The 20873-nt window shown below is 46.7% G+C and overlaps 8 protein-coding genes across 8 annotated transcripts; 4 read left to right on the top strand and 4 right to left on the bottom strand.

Annotated features, from left to right (window-relative positions):
* Positions 1–1888: 1888 nt before the first annotated feature.
* Positions 1889–3247, bottom strand: TrAtP1_012347 (uncharacterized protein; the record flags this gene model as incomplete). Its single annotated transcript, XM_014090259.2, has 2 exons — positions 1889–2071; positions 2138–3247. The coding sequence occupies 2 exons, from the start codon at positions 3245–3247 to the stop codon at positions 1889–1891; spliced, it is 1293 nt and encodes a 430-aa protein (XP_013945734.2).
* Positions 3248–8286: 5039 nt separating this feature from the next.
* On the top strand, positions 8287–9204 carry TrAtP1_012346 (uncharacterized protein; the record flags this gene model as incomplete). The annotated part of the gene is made up of 1 exon (XM_014090260.2): positions 8287–9204. The coding sequence occupies one exon, from the start codon at positions 8287–8289 to the stop codon at positions 9202–9204; it is 918 nt and encodes a 305-aa protein (XP_013945735.2).
* A 120-nt stretch (positions 9205–9324) lies between these two features.
* TrAtP1_012345 (uncharacterized protein) lies at positions 9325–10513 on the bottom strand (the record flags this gene model as incomplete). Its single annotated transcript, XM_066115490.1, has 5 exons — positions 9325–9388; positions 9457–9577; positions 9674–9799; positions 9866–10357; positions 10447–10513. The coding sequence occupies 5 exons, from the start codon at positions 10511–10513 to the stop codon at positions 9325–9327; spliced, it is 870 nt and encodes a 289-aa protein (XP_065971589.1).
* A 1963-nt stretch (positions 10514–12476) lies between these two features.
* Positions 12477–13259, top strand: TrAtP1_012344 (uncharacterized protein; the record flags this gene model as incomplete). The annotated part of the gene is made up of 1 exon (XM_066115489.1): positions 12477–13259. The coding sequence occupies one exon, from the start codon at positions 12477–12479 to the stop codon at positions 13257–13259; it is 783 nt and encodes a 260-aa protein (XP_065971588.1).
* Positions 13260–15288: 2029 nt separating this feature from the next.
* TrAtP1_012343 (uncharacterized protein) lies at positions 15289–15750 on the top strand (the record flags this gene model as incomplete). The annotated part of the gene is made up of 1 exon (XM_014090262.1): positions 15289–15750. One exon carries the CDS (start codon positions 15289–15291, stop codon positions 15748–15750), a length of 462 nt encoding a protein of 153 aa, XP_013945737.1.
* A 49-nt stretch (positions 15751–15799) lies between these two features.
* On the bottom strand, positions 15800–16774 carry TrAtP1_012342 (uncharacterized protein; the record flags this gene model as incomplete). Its single annotated transcript, XM_014090263.2, has 1 exon — positions 15800–16774. One exon carries the CDS (start codon positions 16772–16774, stop codon positions 15800–15802), a length of 975 nt encoding a protein of 324 aa, XP_013945738.2.
* A 613-nt stretch (positions 16775–17387) lies between these two features.
* Positions 17388–18590, top strand: TrAtP1_012341 (uncharacterized protein; the record flags this gene model as incomplete). The annotated part of the gene is made up of 2 exons (XM_014090264.2): positions 17388–17787; positions 17851–18590. The coding sequence occupies exons 1-2, from the start codon at positions 17574–17576 to the stop codon at positions 18588–18590; spliced, it is 954 nt and encodes a 317-aa protein (XP_013945739.1). The 5' UTR covers positions 17388–17573.
* A 294-nt stretch (positions 18591–18884) lies between these two features.
* On the bottom strand, positions 18885–20802 carry TrAtP1_012340 (uncharacterized protein). Its single transcript, XM_014090265.2, has 2 exons — positions 19719–20802; positions 18885–19665 (listed from the first exon to the last, which is right to left on the bottom strand). The coding sequence occupies exons 1-2, from the start codon at positions 20605–20607 to the stop codon at positions 18923–18925; spliced, it is 1632 nt and encodes a 543-aa protein (XP_013945740.1). The 5' UTR covers positions 20608–20802; the 3' UTR covers positions 18885–18922.
* Between the last annotated feature and the right edge of the window lie 71 nt (positions 20803–20873).

The following is a 20873-nucleotide window of genomic DNA, read 5'->3' as shown; positions in this document are numbered from 1 at the left end:
CCATTATGGTACTGCCATGGTGTTGTAATGAATTTCTTGGCCTTTCTATAATTTCTAGCCTAGTGGTGGAAGTTTTATAAGTCGCCAACTTTCCTGCAGCCCAACTTGCGTGCAACTACGCTGATGAATCAGTCGGACCCTACACCAAACTCATAGCTAGGCTGCCAGCATGGTGAAACATTAATCTGGTTGCAATTACCGGCATAGATTTATGCTCAAGTCTCACATGTTATCTAGAGCAAAAATAGGACAACACTTGCTTCACTAAATTTTAAATTTTCCAGGCTCTTGAGCCTTTCTCAATATTGCACAAGCTTTTAATAACTCCAAACCTGAATAAAGATCACTGATCCTCAATTGAAGATGTTCTTCAACAAGTACAAGCATCCATTCCCCTGCAGTCATAAGATGTTAGACAAGAGTCGGAATCTGTCTGCCGTGAGACATCCTGTGACTTGAGAAGCGCAGCTACTTTGAGATACTCTCCCTGAGTAAAATGAATATTTAATTCAAGCAGAGGTAGTTTAAAGAGAAAATACGCGCAGCAGTTCCGTCAGTCATATAAGTTGAGCTGAAGCATATCGCCTCACCCGCTGGCCCGCTTATGCCTAATTTAGTGAGCTTTTGACAGGTAGACTTTCGTGAATGTTAAATGCGCCACTATACACGGTTTCCGCCAATCCCCGATATAAAGAAACTTGAGGCATGATCGATCAAACGATGTGCTGAAAAGCGTTAGTGTTGAGCCGAAATCTTGAAGCCGATATCGCAAATATATACCATGCGAGTGATTGATTCTTAGGAGCAGGCAGATGAATAATAACTACCTAGACCCATAAACACGCGCTGGGCTAAGTTGGCAGAGAAATAAACATTGAAGTTTACAGCCGGAATACTTGAGGCCATATTAACTTACATTGAAGAATTATCTCCATTTCATATGAGAGAAAGATGAATCAAGCTGTCGAGTACATGTAAGACAATGTTTGGCGGAGTTTAGAGCTACAGATGGAGCCGCGCCTCTCGCCAAGACCGAAGTCCGACTTAAGATGCTGGGACACATTTAGACTATTCGAGGTCTAGTACGGAGGAATTTCTACATTGAGAAGATGGAGAGGCATAGCGAGAAAATCATTGGTTGCTCTTTTTCATGTCTCATTTACTCAACAAGTTTATACAGGTCGATGGCAGTAATTATGTACCCGGGGTTTGGTATTGGTACGGCTACTGGAGTAAAGACCCAACTAATAGTAATTGCATTGTAGCGAGAAATGTAGCCGTGAACATGCTGCTTTTAGTATTGTTGCCTAATTCAAGAAAGGGTGAAATCCCGCCTTTGGGTCATCTCATGCGCTACTGGCCGTGATCCTGAACTCCGACCGGTCAAAGCTAACAGTACAGTGACTCATCGGCAACCGCATGAAGTCATCCGCGTTACAACGCGTCCCGAGAAGTGGCGCCGGGCATGGTGGCCGCCTTCCAGCCTAGCTGCAATAGTTTAGGTACCAGCTGCATCAGGGTCAAATCGCTTCACAGCCAGCATTAGAATACGGTTTATACGGCGACTCACCTGTTGAACTGCCCCGTTCAGGACAACCCGAAGCCGAACCCGATACCGAGTCGGCTTCGGAGTCAGGCTTGTCATAGGAGTAGCTTTAGGCCAGCCGCACAAGTTACTCGAAGTGGTGGGTATCTATTGTTTTTATTCTTGTAAAGCCTTCCTTCGGAGACTCACTTTCGCTCACTAACTTAGACCTGCCCTCTTCGCCTCTGATCTACTCCAAACCCAAGCACTGATGGAACAACACCACTGCCGATAAAAAGTTGCCAGCCTTGATACAGCTTGGAATTCTGAGTTGCTTCATCATCCACAATAGCTGTAAGTCATCTATGCCTTCTCTACATCTCTCACTGCAGTCTCCTCCACTGTTTCCGAGTGTGTTAACTGAGCCTGCGAATGTGTAGGTGTCTCCTGCTCCAGCATATAGACATCATCATCGAGTTTATGGTGTCTGATCCAGAAGACGATCGTTTGGACGAAGAGCGCAATGGCTGGACCACCCCAAACCCACTATATTGACCAGAGCAATTAGCATTCTATAACGATATATGTTCGATTTGAGAAACGTCAACTTACAATCAAATGCGGGTCGTCAATAGCCGGAATCAGAACCTCGCCGAGTGCGCTCGACAAGGCGGTGGTGAATAAAAAGAGAGCAAAGACGACAGACTTGAGATGAGGCGGAGAGCGCGAGTATGCCAACTCGTATGCCGTGACGTTGCAGAAGAGTTCGGAAATGGCACCGAGAGCAACGTTGGGAATCTGCCACCAGATGTTGATGGGAGACACGTCGTCGCATGTGCTGGCCTGGTAACCACAGGGGCTCGTCTCATAAACCCTCCACTGGACGATGGCACCAATGGCACCGGAGATTGCTGCGAGCATGAAGCCAAACGTCATGCGGCGGATGGGACCAAACTTGATGCCATATCTGGCCAAGAGAGGATACAAGCCGTGAGAAAGGACTGGCGCGACGGCGATGATGACGAGAGGATTGAAGTTACCAAGCAAATCGGTCGGTGCGCCATTGTTCGTCATGGATGCGCCCTGGTTCGACTGAACAGCACCAACACCTCCGTCGTTGATATTATAGATGGGGAAATAGAGGAAGACAACGCAGGCTTCCATGGTACGCTGCACGTCCAACACGGCTCGATCCGTCCATCCTACTTGAACCCCTCGCTCTGACAGCTTGGTCGGAGTGGCTGCTGACCAAAAGTCCTTCTTCCAAACCTGAAATTTATTGAATTTGAGGCTGGCCCAAATGATTTTGAAGAAGTTGACCAGCTCAGATCCTTGAGGCTTCTTATTGATGATCTTCTTGTAGACGCTCAGCAAGAGGAAAGGCAACAGGAAATAGACGATACCCGGCAGGAGGAAAGAGAGCCAGAAGCCAACATATTTCTCAGTGTACGTGGTCGCAATGGCGAAGAAGGCACCGACGTTGACCGCGGCGTAGAAGATTATCAACACTCTCTGGATCGTCGTTTCCGGATCAACAATAACCTTTTCCCCAGACTTGAGCGTCTTGATCAGCTGTCGCTGATCTTTATATTGGTCAACAACGATTGGTGCCACGTTGGGCTTGAAGATGCCGGCTCCGATGGCCAAGGTGAAAAATGATACGATAAAGGGCGCGACGCCTTTGCCGGCCTTGAGAAGAGACGGAGCAGCTCCACCAATCATGATTACATGGGCAACAGCGCCGATGACAACGCCGAGGATGATTGTCTTGCTAGATTGGCCGGCACATTAGCATCTTTGTTACGCTCGAGATCGGATACCTTCTCATTTCGGTGTTATTACTTACAAGCGTCCGAGACGTGTATCAGCGATATAGGCGCCCAGGATGGGGAAGACATAGGCTAGAAACGTGAACAGGGTGCTAAACGCCGAAGCAAACTGAAGGCCTTGGTTCCTAGATGAGCAAAGACGACGGTTACTCTTGGAGTTCTGGTTACAAGACTATGGACATTGTGTTTCACTTACAACGCGCCCGCATGGCCATTGGGGTCGCTCTTGGGAACGGCACCGCTTCCATTGCCGCCCTCAGGAAGAGGAAACTGCATATAATCGTTGAATACCTGGCTGGCGCCATAGTAACTTGCGCGTTCAGCAACCTCGGCAACACAGAGCACCCAGGAGATCCATGGGATGCTACCGGCGACCTTTCGAAGAGTGACCTTTTCTTCCTCTGTTGGCTCTCTCCCATCAACATCCAGCGAGACCTTTTCTGTGTCATCGTGCAGTCTATCAAGAGCGGCACCAATGTCTTCGCTTTCGATCGGGGCGGCGCCAGAGAGGATCTCCACGGTGCCATGCACATGCGTGGGACCATCGGCAACGTGGTCTGCATCTATATGGAGTGGTGAGTAACCGCGATGAATTCACAGAGAGCTTAGGCAATACATACTCATCTTGGATATTATGGTCCAGACGACTCTTTCCAAAGCAACACAAGGTTCAGCTGCAGCAGATTATGTCGAAGGCATCCCTCACCTCGCGACTGGCGAGCAATGAAGATGGCGATGCAGCCCATTCTTATCTACCACAGAGCAGACCACCAACCTACTCGCACACAACCATACGCGAGCAGATGCGAGCCATCCACCCTAGTCCCACCCGCAATAAAGTGCATGTTCCAGGGTGGAACATAACATGTGCAACCTAGGGATCGATTTCCCATCATCTCCTTGCGAGCGCGAGGCAATACGCCTCCAGCATTGGATAATGTTGGCGAGTCAGGGGATCATCCGCCGAAGCTAGACCACGCCTGAGACAAAAGTTCCCAAATAGTCCAATATTGCCGGGTTTATTTCGATACGGTTGGGAGGTGATTATTTGGCCGTTTGTGTCTGCCAAGACTGCCTCTCTTGTTGGTGAGCTGCACTTACTAACAGGTCCTTGGGTTTGGGCAACACATGTAACCTTCCCCCTCTTCTACATCTGCATCCTCCGCTGGGTATTTTTCAAGCCTCGCGGGTTTCACAACTTTAAAATAAACATATGCAATGCTCCGAACGATTCGAGATAACTACGACGCCGCATCCAGGGCAGAAAGCAAGCCACGAGTGGTACCAACGGTTGAGGGGGTGAGATCAAGATGAAAGAGAGCTAGAACGAACAGCATGCCTCGTACTGTCGTTTACCCACCTGGATGATCCTGCTGCGTTTGGATATAAGCACCTACGTATGCCTATGCCTATGGAGACATACCATTTGGATGCAAAAATGAGCAACGATAAGAAGCCAACAATATTGTCGCCTCTCTTTCAACCGTCGTTATGAACGTTAGTCCAAGAGAAGGATAACAAACACCACACGCTCAAGACCCCCCACACACTTCTTACCCTTAGCCAGACAGAACAAGCCGGCAAACCGGCACCGCAGAGCATCTGGCGCAATCGCGTGGTATGGTTGCGACAAACGCTGATTTGCCGGTTTTGACGACGCAGCTGCTTACCCCAGCTTTTGCCCTTGCTCAATTTACTCTTTGAGCGTATTGAAGAAGGACCCCCTGGCACCCAAATGCAGCAGGTTGGTTCGGTTGCGTGATAGCATCGTTGCGTGAGGTGCGAGGCCCTTTTAGCAGCTCTTTGATTCCTGATAACGAGTGTGGCCTCGCCGGCGAACCGTCCATATGCGGATATAAGAGCCGCTCTTATCAGTTACTGGCTATTGACGGCGTCTAGTTCCTTTCAATTTTCCTCACTTTGCCTCTCTCTCATTGTTTGAATCGCTCTGCTCATGGCATCCAAATACATCTTCTTTCTTTTGCCACTAATAGATTGCCATAACAGAGAACGTCAACGACAAGAAGAATGACCGGGAATAGCCGAAGCAAAGAGCTAGATTGGCTTTCGACCTGGCACGGGCGGGGTACAAGATCGCTCGCCCGCTGCTTTTACCAAGAGGTTATCCAACCATTTAACCATTTCCTCATTGGCGGACGCGCTTTCTAGAAGAAATTGGGCTGATTCTGGCGATCATTGTACAACGGTAACATGCGCGGTGGGGATTTTTAATCGATGGCGGACGGCCTAAATCCATGGCTCAATAATGGCGCAGATGAGACAACCAAAGACATTCCGGCTTGGGCACGTTACTCGCTGGATAGGCGACGCAAGTGCTGCTAGCGACGCTCAGCACATCGTTTTCAACATGAAAACTCAGTTGAACTTGCTATCACTTGAAAGCAATTACTTTCCAAGTTTGAGGCTTGGAGACGCCATAGCGTTGATCAAAGGCAGTGCTATGCCCGATATGCATCTTGTAGAATCGATTTCATGTGGATTTTGACGGTAAGTCTAAGCACTACGCGTGCTTTGCGAGAGTCCTTATATTCGGCCTTGCATTTCGATTGAGTCGTCAGGTGTATCAAACTTTTTTAACAAACCGGCGCATTACATCTCCATCATAATGCCTCTAATTATTTCCACCATACTTACGAGGTCTTGCTGTTGCTTGAGTCTACAACGTCTACATCTAAAAAGGGCTTTTATTACTCTAGGGATGGCGTAAGCTTCTTTTTCGCGCTATTTGGAACCATGGCACTTCTGTTCCGCTTCCCAAACATCAGATGTCATTCTGTTCCAAGAGTACTCTTTGCTGCAGAATACTTTGGCATACTTCTACACGCGCACACATAATCCAGCAGCAGCTGAGTTTTAGCGAGGTATCAGGTGTTTTGCTATTGTATACCTATGCGCTGATCAATACAATTTATGCATCTGCTGGATACACATGAAATGCGAACCGTCGGAATCGTTGCTTTTGGCGCGCTCATATTTCCAGCACCCTCAAAGGCTGCATCTATCCCGCGACCAAAAGGGCTTATTCTTTGTTTTCTAGCCGTTCGTCTAGCATGAAATGGATCATTAGTTAATGCGACATTACAATTTACAACGGAAAGTAACAGATTCGCGTCACGAGCACAAGTAACGGCGTCGTGAGCCAGAAGGAGCCCCTGCAAAACAGTTCGTTGTATAGGTAAACATTATGGATGTAGGTGAAGGCGCAAATTCTAACACATGAATTAATCACTACCCATTGCAGCCAACATTGAATCACCTATGTTATTAGAGAAAAGTGGTTTCGGAAAGATTCCTCTTAAAGTTGGTTGATTTTTTTTTTCGTTGACTCAGCTCTATTACTCTATTAGCAACAGAGAGTAATGAAAGGTTAAATTGCCGTAAAGCAAAGCTGTCTTCTCCACTAGTATACAATCCATACTCTCAGGGACCCAGGAGAGTAAGGCAGGTCTAGAAGATTTGCAGGCAAGCTCATCCGTATTCTTCTGAAAAATATCTGCGCCATCTCGCATGGGGGCTCTACATATTGACACAGAATGAGCACGTATATTTGCGGTACTGCTCTATCTATGCTAGATGCAATCGGACAATCGCTGCTTTATATCCAGTAGCAACTACGCCTGTGGATCCGTAGATCCATAGATCCCTAGCAAAACCAGCCCGACGAAGTCAGAATTACCAAAGGACTTCGGCCCAATATGCATTGTTCAATATTTATTACTTCCATAAAATTATGCACAAGGACCAAGGACTGTATAGACATTGAACAAGTTCGTTTTCGTTTAATGATACAATACTATGCCGATGTGTCAATGGAAAATGTACACCAAGATGCAAGGAAGTGAATATATTTGCTCGAGCTTCGCCGCCTCTTTGTCCCTTTTTTGTCCTATTTAATATCGCGATGCCTAATTGTGTAAATCTCGAAAAGCCAATTATTAAGATTGACGGCCCAATTCGCAATAGTCAGACAAGGGCAATGACGAATATTCAAAAGTTTGAACCTACATGGGAAAATAGCTGCGGGTACTGGTGCGGAACATATTTTTGCAAATGTTGCTGGTTCTAGTGGGAAGAATAAACGAACCTCTTTGTTTTCAATAGTTGTCTGGGTCATCAGAATCTCGGCGTGCAGAGTTCAGATGCAATGCGTAATTGTGCCAAACACTGTGTTACATACCGAGAGGTCGCTGTTCTGTTGCAGACCGCTAAATGCACCTCCAAGAGATGTCCTATGAGTCAGAGCATTTCTGATATCTCGTTCCATGGCCAATTGGGATTCCCAATATTTCTCAACATTCGGGAGCGCGCAGGTTGGCTGCCTAGAATGAATCTTGTCATTGCCCCGTGCGTCGTCAAAGCCTTCAGCTGGTCACCGCCTCTGTAGCTTGTCTGTATGTGTTTGCCACCTACTCCATCTATATGAAACAAGCAGCTATTCTCTAGCGCGCTCCATTACCTCTCGGTGAGCATTCTCAGAAGCCTAGTCGGTATGTGGCTTCTTGGTAGTGAGTCACTGTATGCATTTCGAGGACTTTATGGACATTTGATCACAACAGATGCAGCGTTTCCATTTAAGTTGTTCTCATCAAGTATATATCATGTTCCAACGTTCAGGTTCAGCTTGTCAACACACTCGCTGGGGCTTACAGGCGTGCTGGCCATGTCGTATTAGCGGCTGTTGGGCCTTGAATCACGCATGTTGTTGGTACGACATAGTCCAGAGACAATAGACTAGTGGTGTTTAGGTGACACCAAGACGGTCAGACGCTGAAATTTCCTTTTTCCTGAAGATTATGTATTTAGCATTATATCAAACTAGTTTCCTCCTCCACTTATCGTCTCTCTTCCAATGCCTTACCTGGTTCGACGACAATCCAGCGCTACACAGCAATCGGCTCTACAGTATCGACGATGAATGGTATCAGTCCTCAGGCGGAGAGCACCACTAGCATAGTGCGCTTGCTCTTCCAGTCCGTTCATAAAGACAAAATCGAAGCTTCCGAGCAATGGTTCGCTGCAACGGATAGGCTAAAGCAAGAGCCCGATTTAGGATTTGTCACCATAGGGTATTCAATCGCTGACGAAGCCGACATCGTCCTTTTCATCTCCTGGGACTATGCTGCGAAACCATCGGCTAGCTTTCTATCGGGAGATGTTGATCACATCTTTTCGCCCCTCAGCGGATTTTTCGCAAAGAAACCCCAGTTAATCTGTGACGTCTGTAGCGTTATAGGAAGACAATCCAAAAACTCTTTCACAACAATGGATAATTCATGGCCCAACGGCATGACCGAATTGATGACGGTGCGCGGGCCAGCTAATGCAACTGAATCAACGATGAGCAAGATTTTCGAAGAAACCAGGGGTTACATAAACGCCATATATACTGGAATGGATTTTTATAACATACATGCATCCAAGCGAACCCTTTTTGGCAGCTGTCTCTATCGCTTGAGCGGCGAGTATGCCAGGGATGGCATAGATAGCGAGGAGAATATCGACTATGCTACCTTCATTCTTCTTCTTGACTGGTTCAGCCCTTCAAGGCGAGCCGAGGTTCAAGATCCTGATATTCCCGAGCGTGCGATACCGGCTTTCCTTCAGGAGTTCTATGGCAACAACTGGTGGCAAAAACAAGTGGTACAGCCGCTTGAGGAAGTGGGTGCCACTATTTCATCCTTCCTTTACAGGGGAGATATTGCCCGTGACCGGGAGGGATTACTACTTATAAGCAAATTCGAAGTTTGGTTACAGGTTGGGCTCATGGACGATGACTCGCTTGCCCAGTTTGAGAGACAACTGGCAGAAAAGAACCAGCAGCAGCAGTAGTTCAAAGACAGGAGTTGGCAACAACTAGATGGCAGGCCTGCGCTCTAGCAAACACGCATATTTCTCCAACAGTGCGTGTAGTTAGCAAGATAGCTACATTTATTGACCATGTGTTGACCATTATGCTTGCCAATTAATTTCCTTCGCTTTTCCATCCCCGGACCAATCAAAATTATCCAAATACCTGTAAAAAGATTGTCGTTAGCTCGCTCATCATCACCATTGACAAGACTTTGTGCTAGAGAGACTTACGCCATCATGGCAAAGTAAGCATATGTCTCGGCGGTTTTTGTCGCTTGTGATGGTCCTGAATTCCCAGCAAACTCACTACCGGGGTGGCTACGTGCCAATCTAGAGCATCGTACATAACCATCTATTTTGCCACACCATGTTAGCTGTGTTCTCTTCAACAAGTGCATGGATACTGTTCCCAAATCCTTCAAAGACATTGTAAGGAAAAAAGCCTTACAAGTTGACAATGCCGTATACGCCTCATCATCGCCCTTTTTGGTAGTAGTGAGTTCAATCTCTCCTGCCGCGTTCTCGAACGACCAGATTAACTCTCCCTCTTTTGAAACGGCCTGTTCATCCTCAACTTTATGACATGCGGTGTTAGCTGTTGATGCCCAAGAAGTGATCATATTAATATTTGGGGATTTACGTCGATTCACTTCCTTGTTTACGATCTCAGATCCGTACCAATGCACGAGCTCATGAAACATGATACGAGAAGCTGCAAACACCCCGAAATCATCTAATTTTTTCCCTACCACAACGCTATTCCTTCCATCCACCGGCGATTCGGATCTGGATACTTCGGCCGAAAAATATGAATCGCAGAATGTGATGAAGTCTTCCGGAACTCGAGTGACGGCCCAAACTCTAGGACGGCAGATGCCGACGCTTCTAGAGTCACCGTTGGTGATAAACCTTTTTCCGTATATCCAAGCTCCCGTAGCTGTCGTGAAGATATTGGGTCTCGATAGATATAGCGGTTTCGTCGGGGTAATAGATGGATCGTTCATTTCTTTAGTGTGCCACTTCCATGATGCGTCGCCGCACATCCAGAGCGGCTTCTCGTGGAGGCCCGAGAAACCGCCTGGCGGGTAATTCACTTTACCATATAGAGCATCATTCATCCGTTGATAGACACCTAGCAAGTGCACACGTCAGTCCTGGCGTGTATAATTTGCCTCCTCAGTGAGGCAAGAAAGGGGAAATTATAGCCTATATTTGACTTACCCAAGACCTTTCTAAAATATTTATCTCCTGGGCTCGTTCCTTTTTCTTCTGGTTTGAAGCCAAACATATTTTCAAAGGCTCGGGCAATGCGGTCCCATTCGATTCGATCCTAAAGGTGGCTGGGGCGAGGCTGTTGAACAAATCGGACGTCTTTCAGTGCTTTTATAACCATATTCCCGACATCATTATAGGCCTTCCGAAGGGTCGATTGATGCGATTTACAAGACTTGTCGATATCCCAAATATCAAGATTGGGAATTCTTTCGTGCTCGCCAGCAACAAAGTTGAGGCCAGAAAGAAGCACAACGAGAATGAATAGGATGAGCATTGCAGGGGCAATGAATGAGGATCGCAGATAGGTAAAGCGACGGCTGTAGAAGTGCAACAGTATACAAATCGGAAGATGAGGAATTACAATCTAATCACGAACAACAGTTCTATCATGGTTTATATAGTTTTTGCAGCCTTCGCGTAAGATGCTAGCCACAATGCAGGACTATCTCCTATAATAGAGATAGACCACCATCATGGCACAGCCGGGGAGCTCTGACCTCCTAACAAACATGAATCTGGCGACGTGTACATTTCCACCTGATCACTTTGGTAAGATTTACATTATTCATGCCTGTTCCCGATAACATGACTCTCTATTTGCTTCATACACTGTTCAGGAGTAGTAACAAACGATGCAACATACCGCCTTATTGGAGCTCCTCTTATCACCGCTTAAGCATTGACCTTCCACTCCCAAGTCATTGAAGGAATATGGCCTTTCGGAGACACCGGCAATGATAACTAATCCACCACCTATTTGAAACTAGCTCTATCAGATGACGGTTTCAAAAGCAAACATCGTAATTGTAAAATTGACAGCCAAATAGCAAAGTTTCAGGAGACTCCGGCCGATACTCGATAGCCAAAAATAGAATCAGCAAATAGTCAAGCAGGATCGTTTCTTACCTGTAGAAAACATTGTTTTGCATTCAGAAAGCTTCCATAGAAGTAATGATATATTTACATCCTCGATCGTACGGCCTCTCAGTTGCATATTGCTCTACCTCATCAATTCTATATTCGCCATCTCTCCTAAAAAACCAAGATCGTCATATTCTACCCAGACCGACTTGAAGCCAAGACGATAGTGGTAGGCTCAAGTCAAAATGGTTGTAATCAGGAAACTATGTTTCCTTGTTGCTTCTTGCTTGGCTTTGGCATCTTCCTATGTCAGAGATAACCGGCCAACGCCTTCACCCCCTTACTATGGCCTACCTATGTCGCCAACCCACACGAGCTCAGCCATTACATCTGTTCTTTCACCCTCTTCTTTACCCTCTTCTTCTTTAACGACTGTTGAAAATTCTTTCGGTTCTCATAGCTCCACATACTCATCTGCAGTCCACCAGATCCAACATAAGAGTATATCGATAACTGCTACTCACAATACGGAGGCTATTGCGGGACACAAGACGCCAATAGGAAGTTCTACAAAATCTATTAGCCGCAAATCGACTTTTTCTACAGTTCACGGTTCACTTACATGGGCTACGCAGTCGCTTCTTGGCTCGAAAGGAGTCTTAAGTAGCAAAGGCTCTATGCAGTCTGAGAAAACCTTTGCTGTCTCTTAGTCCCATTTGAAGACAGCTTCTCGTCCAAATGTTTCAGAGGCATCTATATCATCGTTTCAGCCACGAAAGCCTTCTGTGGATTATACTCGAAAGCCTACAACTCATGCAAGCCAGCCAAAGATGGCCAGTGACAATAGCAGGGCTAGGCCTACGGCCACGATGATGAAGCATTCTACGAAGGAAACGGAAACGGCTATAAGCATTACACACTTGAGAAGTACAAGTGCAAAGACGAAGCTATCTACTCAAATGAGGACTTCTCAACCATTACGATCGTCAACAGTCACGAAAAGGCCAACAAAGGAACCGAAAAGTTCTCCGTCTAGGTCGAAAGATGGAGCTAGTTCATCCATGCCCAGCCATTTCTCGATTACAAAAACTTCGGCCTCAAGTCTTCTGAAGATCATGTCAACTACGACTGGCTCCTCCGAGCAACAATCGACAATACCTAGCAGCCAAAAGCTTTCAACCACTGGCACAAATCCCAAAGGGCAACTGAGCTCCGTTAGAACAGAGACCAGCTCTGTGACGACCACAAAAAGCGGCAAGGCAGCTTCAGGAAATAGTCCAAGTTCTGCGCTGGGGCGTACCATCGGACAAGAAACCACTCCATCAACGCATCAAGTTATTACCCATTCAGCGGTATCCCAAGGCAGTACCACTTCCGCGACAACAAAGCATCCGGTCGGCTTGATCCCTACTAGAAGCACAGCTTTACCAGCTCCTACCAAAAAGCATACTCGCACGATAACAGCCACCGTAGGCCAGTCTGCCAGCATCCCTCGTTCTACGGCCGCAAAGACTACACGTCGGCCAGTAGAAACTAGAGTTACTGGCTCCAAGGGCCTCGTGGCAACCTATGTAGCTACTCAAGATCCCAACTACACCACCAACAGAAAAACAACCACAACAACTGACCATCATGGACACGATATTATCATCTTCCCTGGAGGCTGGAGATGGATTCCCATTGGTATTCCACCCTTGAGGCTGCCCCCTCCGCCGAAATCAAATCCAGATCCTCATGACCACGACGACCATGGCGGTAACGACGATGGTCATAGCGAGGATCATCGCGCCAGCCACAGTAAATCGTCTACCAGCAGCGCGCGTTGTGCCACAACAGAGCCCCCTGAATGCACCAAGACCGTTTCATTCATTACCAGCGGTACCGGGTTTAAGAGGTAAATATTCGCCACTGAAGAGACAAATATCAGTTCAAGGAGGGCTAATGATAGCATAGTACCATTTTTGGAACTTGTTCCCCTATTAGCGGCTGCGTTTCCGGAGAGCAAAGGACTACGACGACAACAATAGCTACCACGCTTCCGATTATCTGGATTAATGAGCCGCTTGGAGGTGATATGTTCTCACCTCCAGACGATATTGATCAAGACACAATACAGTACTTCAATGACCTTTTCGAAAAACAAGGTATCTCCATTGAAGATGACCAGAGAGCGCTTCAAGGTATAAATCCTCAAGTGGACTGTACCGGAAACACACTCGGAATTTCTGTTTCATGCTTCAACGCCATTTATCCTTCGTTCTGCAAAGAAGTAGAGGCAAATTTGAGCAAAAGTTTAGCCAAGTCATTTATGGGCCTTGAGAGTCTGGCTAGTTCTCGGGTGGCCCGCTCTGATATGGTGAGCCGGAGAATCTTGATGAAGAGAAATGCCTGCAACGATTGGAGTTTCCAGTTCAATTGGAGTGGCTCCTACGGTAAATGCGACAAGTCATGCAGCGAGTACTTTGAGATGATTGGCGAAAAATGCATAAAGGATAAGAGCAACGATAAAGGCTCTCTTGACGTTGGATGCGGCACATATAATTTCGAAGTCAAAGCCGCTTCTACTAAATCAGTATCATCTACGTCAAGAAAGATGTCTCATAAAACTACTACTACTATATCAGCCTCATCTATATCGAGAAAGACGTCTCGAAAATCCATCACTACTGCTACATCAACCTCATCTCCATCAAAAAAGATGTCTCATAGTCCGTCGAGGATTTCAACTAGCCGAATAGAGGACGCATCGAAATCTGTATCCACTCCATCGAAACCCAGTTTCCTCACGTCAACTCCTCTTGCAACCACAGAATCGTTTCCTCCCAACCCAACTGATGGCTCATACAGGCCGCTAATAGTAGGGGAAGCGGTGTGTGAAGATGAGGACAACCTACCTGGTCACGCACCTATCAATGAAGAACACCAGGGCCAACTGGCCAGCATAGCTTGCCTCAGTTTACGTTTGGTACACCATATCAGCTCTATGAGCTCCCATAGTAAGCCTATAACATATAACGCAAATCCTGATGGAACAAATTACTTCTATTCTATTTCCTGGATTGATGGTTGCGAGACAGCGGTCGAAAGCCAAGATCCTTCTCTTCCATTAGGTTCTCTTCCATCTGGAAATGACCTCAGCCCTCACTGCTCGTACATACTTACTTGGGCATATGATTGGTGTAAGTGTCTAAGCGCCCGCATCGGTTGAATTTAACTAATTGGTATCAGGTAATAATGGTGGTGTAGGCGGGTACATAGACGCTGGCTGCCTGCGGTATCAGTTTATTGGAGGGCAATAAAATATCGCGTTCTAATTTACGATGCGCATAGCTTGGTCTTTGCCAAGCTCTTCGCTTTGACTATCGGGCGTCATTTTCAACAAATGTTCACTTCAGCCCATGATTTGTATTCAATTAGTTGCTTCAACAGCTTATTGATCTTTTAGACGCGTTTCTATGTATTTTGGCAAGCTTGACATTGAGTTTCTTTTGTAATTGATCTAGAGTGTTGCCATAGGGCTATTTTAAAGCATATTGTACAAAGAGCATTCTCAGAGATACCCATAAATCATCGCCTAGGTAATCTTACATTGTGTAGCTTGTGATTAGTCTAGCAACCTCATAGTAAAATGGCTTTTCTCGACATTTTCAAGCATTTTGGATACATCCGGGGAAGAGCGCGATAGTATAAATAACTCTTGAGAAACCTTGCTAAACAAGATGGTTGTCGGGTTTGCGTCTCCGTTTATGCTAAGCACGTATAAATGGATGAATCTTTATCCCCGGCAACCAAGCGCCTCTCCCCTCACTTACATATATAATAAATAGGTAGTAGCGTAAAATATACTAACATTTGTAGATAATTGCCATTATCATCCATCTGTATCAACAAAATCTCGATTCAGTCATCAGCAAACTTATTTCTACCATGGCGCAGCGCATTCTTCTTATCAACGGCCCCAACCTCAATCTGCTTGGGACTAGAGAACCTCAAATCTATGGCTCAACAACACTAAATGATGTCATCAATCAAGCCAAAGCGCAGGCAGATCAGCTTTCTGTACAAATCGAGGCCTTCCAGTCCAACCACGAAGGAGCCATTGTAGATAGGATTCAGGCGGCGCGAGGAGAAATCGACGGCATCGTCATCAACCCTGGAGCCTTTACGCACACAAGCGTGGCGATCCGAGACGCCCTACTTGGCGTAGGAATACCATTCATAGAACTCCATGTCTCAAATGTACATGCTCGAGAACCATGGAGGAAGCATAGTTACTTGAGCGACAAAGCACAGGCAGTCATTTGTGGGTTAGGAGTGTTTGGATATACAGCAGCAATCGAATTTGCGGCGAGGCATATGAAGATCAATGCCGGGGCATCAAAATTGTAAAATAGAATTATCATTTCTCTTATCTGATATGAACTAGGAAGGCTTGGGTTCACAATAAAGCTTGAGTCTTATGTTCCTCGATTGACCGATCAAGTCCCAGGTCGCGCTTCATCCGTCTCCATGACTGTGCTGCTCTGCTTGCCATCATTTCCGGCACTCCATCATCAGTATCTAGCAGAAATCTATTAAATACTTCAAAGCTCAACCAGCCTTGGTATCCGACCTCACGAACAATAACGTCCAAGATTCGTTTGATAGGTAGATATCCGCCATGGTGAGTCTCTCCGTAAAATAACCTAGCATTCCGAGACCAGCTCATCCGAGGTGGCTGTTCTTCATTGTAGAATAGATGATTGCGATCAAGTGGCTGGGCTAGTTTCTCTGCGTCTGCCATTTGGACGAGGAACAGCTTTTGCGGATTGACGTATGCGGCCATATTATGCAGAGATGCCTCAATCGCCTCGTCGCAGTTCTCCGTTCTGCCGGACGATAGATATGGGTCTGCATAGATTCGACCGGCAATGTTAAAAGTGTCGAGGCATAGGCCAAAATTAGGCCTGTTGACTCTTTGCACAATATCCCAACTAGACTCCCATGTGTCCACTCGTGTGCCCCAACACAAAGCCTCATATGCGTATCTGATGGTCGGCGTGGCCTTGAGGCCAATTTCAGCAATCTCAATCATATCATGGACAATAGTATCCATATCTGACGAGACTTCTGAAGGAGACAGGAAGCTACTCGGCAGTAAGATCAAGTCAGTTCCAAGAATATGTGCTAGATGCACCCAAAGCTTCGCCTCCTTCAACCTTTGCTGATGAGCTTCTCTGTCTACCAGGCCCTCATAGTGCATAAAGGGCTGCAGACATAATATCGAGAGTTGGCGGTCATCACAAAGTTGGCGGATCATAGCCGCAGCGGCAAGCTGATTGCTCGGCTTGTTCCCTCCCGGCATCGATTGTGTCAAAGCCACGAGGTCTTCGAAAAACAGTTCGATAGCTTGGAATCCGTATTTCTTCGCCATGTCAAGCTTATGTTCAAGGGAGTGGCCCGCAGAACATCGTCCAAGGGATACAGTGCAAATGCTTGGTTTATAGGACATGGTAAAATTAATATTACAAAAGAGGGCTTGATGTATATAGTGATTATATGATTATTCAAGTTTTGTCATGGATCAGTGACCTGTTTCACGATATATTACCCAGAAGTTTCTACACGTTGGAGACAGCGAAGCTATTTTATACAAATGAGGTACACTTTCTTACAAATTAGATTACAGGTCTTTTACCTATTTAAAGATGAAATATGATAGCATGAGAAATTAGTTCTATAGAGCGAGTGTCGGATAAAGATTGAAGCATTCTTGGATAGAGAAAGGAGATCGGATTAAAGTTTGCAACCGGTCGGCATGACTTGAGCCGCTTAAAAGCGAAGCGCGAGGAGCGAATATCTGTAGAATCGTCATTATTACAGAACCTACATGTATTACTCTATTGGCATGTAGTCGTATAAGCTACGGGCGTTTTGTTTTAGCCAGCGATCATGTTTCAGGGTAAAGCTTTAGCCGGATGGCGGACATAACCCACCAACAAGTGACCCCCACGACTAGTATCCAGTATGATGGGAAGAAAGCCGGATATTCGGTATTCTTCAATGCGGCAACCGTTGCGAGAGATCCGTACAGCTCGGATAACCTTGTTACGAGTTAGGTGTTTCTTGAAAACGATATGTGATTCCTATACCGCCATTATAATGGCCCATCTCAATCTCTTTGAGAATCGAAGAAATCACTGTTGACCTCACCCAACCTTCTAGCAAGCATCATGGCACTATCAGCCCAAGACGGTATCAACGAAGCAGAACGTGCCGGGCTCGACAAGCACGGTTACCTCTTTGGCAAGAAACTCACGCATTCACTTTCTCCTTTTCTTCACCAGGTCATCTACGACCATCTTAACCTCCACTGGAGCCAACTTCGCCTTGATTCATCAGACCTACAGTTGTTCTTGGATCTAGTACAGCACCCATCATGTTTCGGTAAATATTTGTCATTCGCCTCTTATAGCTAAGTCTTTATCTAATCGTGGGTGTCTCCTTCAGGTGCATCTGTTACTATGCCCAACAAAGTGGCCATTATTCCCTATCTTGATGAAATGACAGATGAGTGCCGCGACGTGGGAGCTTGCAACACTGTCTTTTTCAAAAACCGCAATGGCCGACGAGTTCTATGCGGCACCAACACGGACGTCATCGGCATCCGCGACTCCTTTTTCTACAACGTCAAAGATCCGGCCCTCACGTACCATGACCGGCCGGCTCTCGTCATCGGCGGCGGAGGTGCAGCGCGCAGTGCCATCTACGCTCTGAGAAAGTGGATGAATGTCAAAGAAATATATCTCGTGAACCGGGACGCTTCTGAAGTCGAGGCTGTCATCCGAGACTGCGCATCGCGAGGCTATGGCCAAGATCTCTTGCATATTTCCACGGCCGGCCAGGCCAGAAATGCTGCCGGACCTGGTGCTATTGTTGCTTGTGTGCCAGACTTCGTACCACAGACAGCAGAGGAGAAGCTGGCAAGGCAGATCACTGAGATATTATTGGATAAGGAGCACAAGGGCGCCATGCTTGAAATGTGCTACAACCCCACGCCGTTCACTGCTTTGGGCATGCTTGCTGAGAAGAAAGGGTGGGATGTAATCTTGGGGACAGAGGCGTTAATATGGCAGGGACTGGAGCAAGACACGTATTGGACAGGGAACACGATTGAGGGCCTGCCGGCCGAGAAAGTCAAGGCGGCAATTGCGGCAAATGTAGCTCAGAGATCACAAGCCAAATTGTAATAATTACATACACTGAAATAGAACAAAAGTCTTCAATAATTATATCTTTTCAGAACAAAAGCGGTACTTGTTCACTTTTTCGTCCTATATCTCTAGCTTTCATCTGTTTCATTGGGTGTCGGGGCAGCACGGTACATGTAGTCTAGTCAACATTGCCTATAATTCTTGCGCAAACATTACGTCCTGAGCAATATTTCAGTCTACAGTAAAGATGTAATCAAGACATAACAAGGGATTTATCGGAGATATGATGTTTAATCAAGAAAGATGTACACTAATGATGTATATTCATATTGGTAAAGCTTCGCTACTTGGATATTTCGTCGCATCGTTTACACGTTCGTCGTCTCACCCTCCACCTGCTCAGTTGCGAAATCCTTCTCGCTGTCCCAATTAATCCCTCGCGTGTTTTGCGCAAAATCCTCATTCTCAGCTCGAAGCTCCTCCAGCAGAATTTTGTTTGCCTTCCAGGTCGGCTTGATCTTGAAAAGCCGATCCATGGCCTCAAGCGGCAGCGCCTTCGTCTCTGGGATACAGAAAAATACAAAGACAACAGAAATTATCATGAGAGAAGCAAAGAAAAAGTATACCCCGTATCCCCACGCCTCAAACATTTGCTGGGTGAATCTCGCAATTATAAAGTTCCAGAACCAGTTATTGGCCGCTGCGTTGGCTTGACCAAGAGACCGCGTGTTTTGGTCAAACATTTCGGAATTGATGACCCAAGGCGTTCCGTTCCAGGAAGGCGTGTAGAATGCCGTCCATAGATAGAAGAAGAAAATGGCTGCTATGCCTCCAGAGGATAGTGTGGTATTACCACCCACCTTGGAGGCAGGGTCGGCGACTTTTATATATGCTCCAATGAACCACATGCAGAGCGAGCCGCCGATGGCACCAATCATCAGAAGATTGCGCCGACCCATACGATCAATCAGGAAAAGAAGCCACACGATCGTTAAAACCGTTTTAACAACTCCAAATATTCCTGTCGTAAGAAAGCCTGTGTTTGTTCCTGTGATGCCGATGCTCTTGAAGACAGTTGGACTGTAGTAATTGATTGCGTTGATACCGGAGCCTTCAGCTTGTTAGCAACATATTATTACATATTGGGACTCAATGACATCTTACCATTCTGGAAAATGAATAAAAGGGCGCCAAGCAAGAATCTCCATTGAATCTTGCGCTCTTTCAAAGCCAGGAATGGCTTCCAGAAACCAGCACCGACGTCTCGGCGGTACCGTTCCAGTTCTTCGTCGATGAAACCTACTTCTTCCACGATATACTTGTCTTCGCGGTCGAGCTGCCTCATCCAGCAGAGAATCTTCAGAGCCTCCTCTCGCTTGCTCTTCAAGAAGAGCCAGCGTGGAGATTCCGGGATGAATATGGCACCAATCAGCAGCAGTCCTCCGGGGATCAATTGGACGGCAAAAGGTATTAGCCACTGGGTGTTGCTAGGTGCCATGGTTGTGTTGACGCCATATGTGATCCAAAACCCAACAAGCCCACCAATTTGCCACCCGAGTTCGTAGAGGCCCACGAGACGTCCACGCACTGCTGGCGGCGCAAGCTCAGAGATGTATATCGGTGTCATGTTGGAGCATCCTCCCACTCCGAAGCCAGCTACAACGCGGCCGCCGATGATGAGACCAAGGCCACGACTGCCATTGGCACCCAGCATCATGCCCGCTCCAATCATGAAGAGAGCAGCAAACGCGAGAAGGGATTTCCTACGTCCAAGAAAGTAGCTGGAGACGTAGGCCGCCAAGCTTCCGAAGAAGGCTCCGGCTTGATATACGGACACGATGTTTTGCTGGACTAGTGTGAGATGGGCTGGGGTGTATTGCGCAAAGTTGAACTCTGCCTCGAAGGAAGGGAGAGCAAGAGTGGTGCCGATGAAGGCAGAGTCGTATCCAATCATGCATGCTGCAAAGGATGCTGTGGCAGCGCAGGCATACACCCGCCAGTTGTAGACGGCCTTGGGCGTAGGCCGATCTTCTTTTAATGCAAGGAGAGTCATGGTGAAAGATGATTGAACACTGCGAGAGTGCCAGTTGGCTTGAATGCTCCTGAGCAGAGGGAATCTTTGGTGTCCATTGGTCAACTTATACGAGACAGTGATCAGCCATAAGGTCGTCTTCAGCTTTCCCCATGGGGAAGAAGTCAGTAGCGAGGAGCTAATGCATGTACATTCGGCATAGATTGATTACTGGATGAATCTGGGGTTGATGGACTGGCAGCCGAAGATTTGGTTCTTTGGTGGACTGGCTTGCTTGTGGAGCCGCC

This window comes from Trichoderma atroviride, chromosome 7, assembly GCF_020647795.1.
Source record: "Trichoderma atroviride chromosome 7, complete sequence".
Lineage (NCBI taxonomy): Eukaryota > Fungi > Ascomycota > Sordariomycetes > Hypocreales > Hypocreaceae > Trichoderma > Trichoderma atroviride.
Note: the sequence above shows the minus strand (reverse complement) of the source record. Positions and strands in the feature narration are given on the sequence as shown.